A 6,420-nucleotide genomic window follows, 5' to 3' on the forward strand; every position below is an offset into this window, starting at 1 on the left:
AAAAAATAAGTTTATCTTTGAAGTTTGGCAATATTAAGAGAGTATTGATCAGTTAAACAAATATCCTAAAGCACATGAATTCAGGTGTCTACAAAAGCTCCCAGAACAAGAATCTTGATACAAGAGAAAACCAAAATGAAATAGGAAATGTCCTGTACATAGAGAAAAGACAACCCTTCTCAATAGCAAAGCCTGAATTATATAACTGAAAACATCAAGGAGTTGTGTATTTGAACTTAGGAAAACTATGGATGCTTTGTAGGTTCAGATACTCATCTGTGTACACATATAAATGCTGTCAGATCAAGGCAAGTGATCAAACAGAGATGGTTTCCCATTGCTCTCCTCTGCAGAGTTTTTCTTAGTAGTCTCCCATGCAAGTACTGGCCCTGCTTAGCTTCCGAGCTCTGATGAGATTGGACTATACCATAACAATCCTCATCCCAGAAACTCTAGATCAAGATAATATGTCTTTACAGTTCTCTCTGTCCTTTTCTTCTTAAGACTTTCTGTAATGCTTCTTTAACTTCCATGTTCCTGATGGTGTATATGAAAGGGTTCAGCATTGGAATGACCACAGTGTTCAGCAAAGAGACAGCTTTGTTGAGGCTGAAAGAGGAGTGTGCAATGCTAGGTCTTAAATAAATGAACAGGACAGCTCCATAGTATATGCTGACCACAGTCAGGTGAGAGGTACAGGTGGAGAAGGCCTTCTTCTGACCACTGGTGGAGGGGATACGGAGAATTGTGGAGATGATGAAGATATAAGAGATCACTGTCAGAAGCAGAGAGGTCAGTATCACAGCCACAGCCACCAGGAAATTCAAAACCTCAATCAGCTGTGTTTCTCCACCTGCAATTTTCAACAGTGGTCCTACATCACAGTAGAAATGGTTGATGGTGTCAGAGTCACAAAAGGGAAGTGTTGCCACCATTATCACTTGGGAAATTATAGAGAAAAATCCTCCTGTCCAGGAGGCCACTGCAAGCTGAAGGCAGAGACTGGAATTCATGATGGTTGTATATCGCAGGGGCTGGCAGATGGCTAAGTACCTGTCGAAGGATATGACAGTCAGGATGAAAAATTCGGTCACACCGAAGAAGAAGAAATTGAACATTTGCACCATGCAGCAGTAGAAGCAGATGGTGGACTTATCCAAAAGAAGATTGACTAACATCTTGGGGACAATAGCCGTGGTGTGTCCCATCCCAAGGCAAGAGAGGTTGCTAAGGAAGAAATACATTGGCTTCTGGAGCTGGTGATCAGCTCTCACTATCACAATGATGAGACCATTTCCTGTAATCGTAAAAATGTAGAATACAAGGATAAACACAAACAAAACAATATTAATTCCACCAATGTGTGGAAATCCAAGAAGAACGAACTCTTCCACCCTTGAACAGTTGCTCAGAGCCATAACTTGGTTCTCACGTCCATAAGAGAAATAATGGGAGAATGTCTTTCCTCAAATACATTCAGAAGTTCTATGTATATTCAAAGTTAATAGCAGAAAACAAATTATTATTGTTTATCCCCCCCACACACACAATATTTCCTTTGTTGCATAGATGGGCTAAAAGAAGATAACGAAAATCATCTCCTGGAGATAACCGGCTTGGCAGATCTGGCTTTAGATATGGTCTGTAACTGAGATGCGGTGTATTCATACAATTCTATGATTATGGATTCTCTCATGACAGTATTCAAGACATCTTTGCATATATGAATGGAGCACATTAATTTGGGGGAACCAAGCTGAAAGAGTAGAATATTTGATAGATGGATGAGAAAGAGAGAAGGGATGGTGGTGTGAGAATGGAGAAGAAGAGAAAAAAAGTTTACTCCTAGAAAAGACAACAGGATGGTTGTAGGTAGATACAGACTAATATAGGGAGGCAGAGGTTGTATGGGTGTGACATGACAAACAGGACTCGCTGGTTAGTTACAAGAACAGAAATAAAATGAGTGTGGAGAACTGAAAAGGTGTACGTGATGTACGGATAGAGAAAGGTAATGAAAGGCGGACAAGGAATCATCAACAGATAGCATGCCAAACAGAATATTTTTCTTGGTGTTATCTTTCCTTATTTCTTCATCAGTTGCCATGAGTAGGGGGGGGGGGAGAAGAAACTATCAGTGCACTGAATGAAACAATGCTACTCTTTTTTGAAAAATAATACACAATCATGAGAAGTAAAGACTCTCTGTAGAAGACAATAATGCTAGGAGAAGCTGAAGGCAGGAGGAAAAGAGGAAGAATATTGATTCTTGACCCAATCAAGGGAGCCTTGGCCTTCGGTTTGCAGGACCCGAGCATGACTGTTAATGCCAGGACATTTTGGAGGTCATTGATAGGACTGTCATGTCAGAAGTGGTTCAGTGGAATCTCACAGACAGTAAAAAAAGATATACCTTTTCAGCATCCATAAAGGCTTTGAAAATAAACATTGTATAGATAAGCAGACAGAGGTGGACAATCCAAGACAAAGACAGATAGACAACATCCACCAGTGGTTCTTCAAATAATAGGACAACATAGACAGATAGGCAAAGGAAAGGATCAGGTAACTGACTGCTCAAAATAACACTAGGCACCTGCTGCACCACTTCAATGTGAAAAGAGTCAAGAGGGCTCACAGATATCTTCATGAGTTCATCGCTGAAACCATCTGTGTCCTTCAGCTTTCCAGGAAAGATGTGACTCTTCAAATAGTTGCTCTCTTCCTGGTGGATGGAGCCATCACAGTATGCCCAAAATGCAAGGTTCAGCCCAGGACTGGAAAGCTAAACTCATCTTTAAATAGATGTAAACTCAAATTCTGAAGTAGTATGTTACTGCATAACCAAAGCCTACGTGTTTTTCAAAGTATCCTGTAAATCGACCCAACTTTTTTCTGCTTAACCAGTTTGTGTGCCTCTTTCTCTCCCTCTCAGTATCCCGCAGTGGGCAGAGATTCCTACTGTCTGGTCCTACAAAGAATGGCTGGCAAAATAAAATAAATATTTGCAGCACCCCAGGGAGAGGTATTCTCTGCAGTTTTCCTTTATCTGCATTGCTTGGGCCTCTCTACTAATGATTTCATTTTTCAGAAATGCCCTGGAGGTTGGGCCAGCTACCTTCTAATTGATTAGTTTCTGTGTCTATTGGACTGCAAGGAGATCAAATCAGTCAATCCTAAAAGAAATCAACCCTGACTGTTCCCTGGAAGGCCAGATCCTAAAGTTGAAGCTCAAATACTTTGGCCTCCAAATGAGAAGGGAGCACTCACTAGAGAAGACCCTAATGCTGGGAAAGATTGAAGGTCAAATAAGAAGGGGATGGCAAAGGATGAGATGGTTAGACAGTGTCATCGATGCGACGAACATAAAATTGAGCAAGCTTCAGAGGACAGCGGAAGACAGGAGGGCCTGGCGTGATCTGGTCCATGGGGTCGCAAAGAGTCAGACTCGACTGTGCGACTGAACAACAAAAATCACATACATCTGAATAACTGAGCTCTGACTTAGGAAAGCTAATGCTAGAATAGATGTTGCTAGTCTTTAAGGAGCCAGTAGGCTTTGGTTTTATTTTTTTGCAAATAGACCAGGACAACTTGACCTCTGGGGTTAATCTCCCTATCTAGTGGTGACTAGAAAGCCAGTGTGGTAGAGTGTTGGACAAGGAACAGGGAGTCTCAGGTTCAATTCCTCACAATGCCATGGGAGCTTGTTGGGTGACCTCAGCCAAACCATCTTGATGGGGTTGTTGTGATGATAAAATGGAGGAATTATGTCAGCTGCTTTGGGGGAAGGGGGGGAGTAAATAAACAGAGGTATGTGCTCCTCAGTCCTGCAACAATTAAGTTGTAAAATGAAATGACAATGAATAGCATATTGGTGAAAAGTGTTCTCCAAATTTGATTTCATTTTTCAGAAATGCCCTGGAAGTTGGCTCATCTACCATCTAATGCAGCCATCATTGTGTCAAACATGCGGCCCAGAGGCCATATCAGCCCCCCAGAGAGCTTCCATCATGCCCACAGTGGAACTGGCCATCTCCTACTTCCAGGTCTGCTGCTGCTGCATCATAGCTTGCTTTTCCAGACTCTCTTAAAGCACTCAGCCATTTCATGTGTTAACCTGGGTCCTAGACTCAGAACTCTGAGCATGAGGTTTCTGTGGTGAATGTCAAAAGGTGGGGAATGATTCCCTGATTAATGTCAGGAAGGAACATTAAATGTTTGAATGTTTGATTGGTTCATCTTGGTATCCTGAGGGATGGAGCAGGAAGGACAGTTGTGGAGGCAAAGTATTTCCTCATAGACATAGGTATCACACAAAAGGGCTAGGTCCAGTTCTGGAGACAGAAGGGCTATTTGCCAGGTGGCTACTGAATAGCTTTTAGAAATGCAGATACTGTAGCTGCTGGAACTCAGCATGGTTTCATATGCATACCTTGCTGGGTGGAGGGGGAAGACTGGAGATTGCTTTGAGGGCTACCTTGTGCAACCTGAAATTGAAACCCTTTTGCACAGCTGTGGCTAGCTCTATGTTTCAGGCCAAGAGTGCCTTTCTTGGTCTGAGTTTGTGGGTCTCTAGTTCAGGTCAGAAGAGGAGTACCCCATTATTTAGGGGTGCCCATGGAAAGGCAGCACCTCTGGGCTATAGTTGGTCCAGGGCAATGGAATGGCCCCTATATTACTGAATTAGATGGCCCACTGGTCTGTTCCAGCAAGGCTCTTTGTATGTTCTTATGATGGGTCAGGGTCTTGGGAGGGGCAATCCTGTGTTATCCAAACAGACAGAAGATGTAATCCTTGATTCACATCAGTTTAATTTATAGTTAGATCGAATTTTTCATTAGGTTTACAGACTGTCCCCCAACAAACACAGTGGAGAGCTTCATTAGATGGACATGTCAACTGGGAGTGAGCATCATTTTCTTCAAAGTGTTGCAGCTCCCCCTTGTGGTTATGTGCTGAAATTACTGAGGAGACAAATGAAGCTAACACCGAGTGAGGGCAATGCTGATGTGAATCCGGACTGATGGGCCAGAAAAGCAGATACTTTGATTTCTTGACAAAAAGTAATTCCTATAAAGGAAGTTAAACTGAGAGTAAGTGGAAGACCCACCACGGGGCAGGACCATGGCTGTGTGAGAAAACGCCAGCCTTGCATGCAGAAGGTCCCGTGGCAACTCCAGTTAAAAGGGATCATGCAGTGGGTGATACAAAAAACTTCTGCTTGAGACCCTGGAGAGCTGCTGTCAGTCTTAGTAGACAGTGCTGACTTAGATAGACCACTGTTCTGACTCTATATATGGAAGCTTCATGTGTGTTTAAAGAGCTTTGTGACAGGGTTCTGATTTGAACTCAGGTCTCCCAAGCTCGAGTCCAACACTCTAACCAGTATAGTACATTGGCTCCCAAGAGCCTGAATAGGGAAACCTGGGATGCCTCTATTGTGTGATCCTTTCCCCTCAGATAGGGGAAGGTTCCTGTCCCCTTCTCTACCTTGCCATGTAAGTGCTGCAATGACATTGTCCTTCAGCCTGATCTACCAAACTTGGGTTTCGTGATGATTTTTAAAAGGGCAATCCCATGCACAGGCAATGTAAAGAAATAGTGGGATCTAACTTGCTTATTTGATAGGCGGTGGTTCTTTCGTTTCTATATGAATTTTTAAACCACAGACTACAGTCGGTCATACCTTGATCTCTGCTGCCACCAAGTGGCCACTTCTTTCTTCTAGGGCAAAGTTTGACTCAGCACAAGCAGCTATGCCAGTCTTTTCTTTTGTTTTCCTGCTTCTGCCAAAGCTCTAGTGCAAGTTGAAAATCTGCTCTGGATCCAACCCATTGGCTACAACCCATTTTGATTTTTTTTAAAAAAAATTTTTATTTTGGGTCTCTACACGCACACTTAGGAATTTTTATTATGATTTATTTTTGCAGGAGGGAGATATCTGCCTCCTGCAAAAATAATAATTAATAAAAATACTAAGTCTATACAGGCCCAGAAAAGACCAGGAGAACAGCTGGAAATTCTAGCAGAGAGTTGAAAGTTAAGGCTGTTCAGGTGGTTAGCTTACATATCTACAACAAACTGTGTTACGTCATGATCCTAAACAGACTGGCACTTTTCTAAGCCCACTGAAGTCAGTAGGCTTAGAAGGGTGTAACTCTCTTGAGGACTGCAGTTAGTGTAACACTGTCAGCCTTTAAGAATTAGATGCCCCTAATACTTATTGAGCTGTGGTGGCTCAAGTGGTTAAGACGCTGAACTGCAGGCTGTGGAAGGTCAGTTGTTCAGCAGTTCGAGACCCAAGTGCCGCATGACGGAGTGAACTCCTGTCTCTAGTTCCAGCTCCTGCCAACCTAGCCATTCGAAAGCAAGAAATTGCAAGTAGATAAATAGGTACCACTTTGGTGGGAAGGTAAC

General features: G+C 42.8%; 1 protein-coding gene across 1 annotated transcript; it reads right to left on the minus strand.

The window, feature by feature from the left end:
* Nucleotides 1-473: 473 nt before the first annotated feature.
* LOC107116374 (olfactory receptor 6X1-like) lies at nucleotides 474-1,418 on the minus strand. The gene has a single exon (XM_015418272.1). The coding sequence runs from the start codon at nucleotides 1,416-1,418 to the stop codon at nucleotides 474-476; it is 945 nt and encodes a 314-aa protein (XP_015273758.1).
* Between the last annotated feature and the right edge of the window lie 5,002 nt (nucleotides 1,419-6,420).

The sequence above is a fragment of the Gekko japonicus genome, unplaced genomic scaffold (genome assembly GCF_001447785.1).
Source record: "Gekko japonicus isolate JY-2015 unplaced genomic scaffold, Gekko_japonicus_V1.1 scaffold4059, whole genome shotgun sequence".
Taxonomy (NCBI): Eukaryota; Metazoa; Chordata; class Lepidosauria; order Squamata; family Gekkonidae; genus Gekko; species Gekko japonicus.

Excerpts from the sequence above, each read along its gene's own strand:
- LOC107116374 (XM_015418272.1), bottom strand. The coding sequence starts at position 1,418 with ATGGCTCTGAGCAACTGTTCAAGGGTGGAAGAGTTCGTTCTTCTTGGA.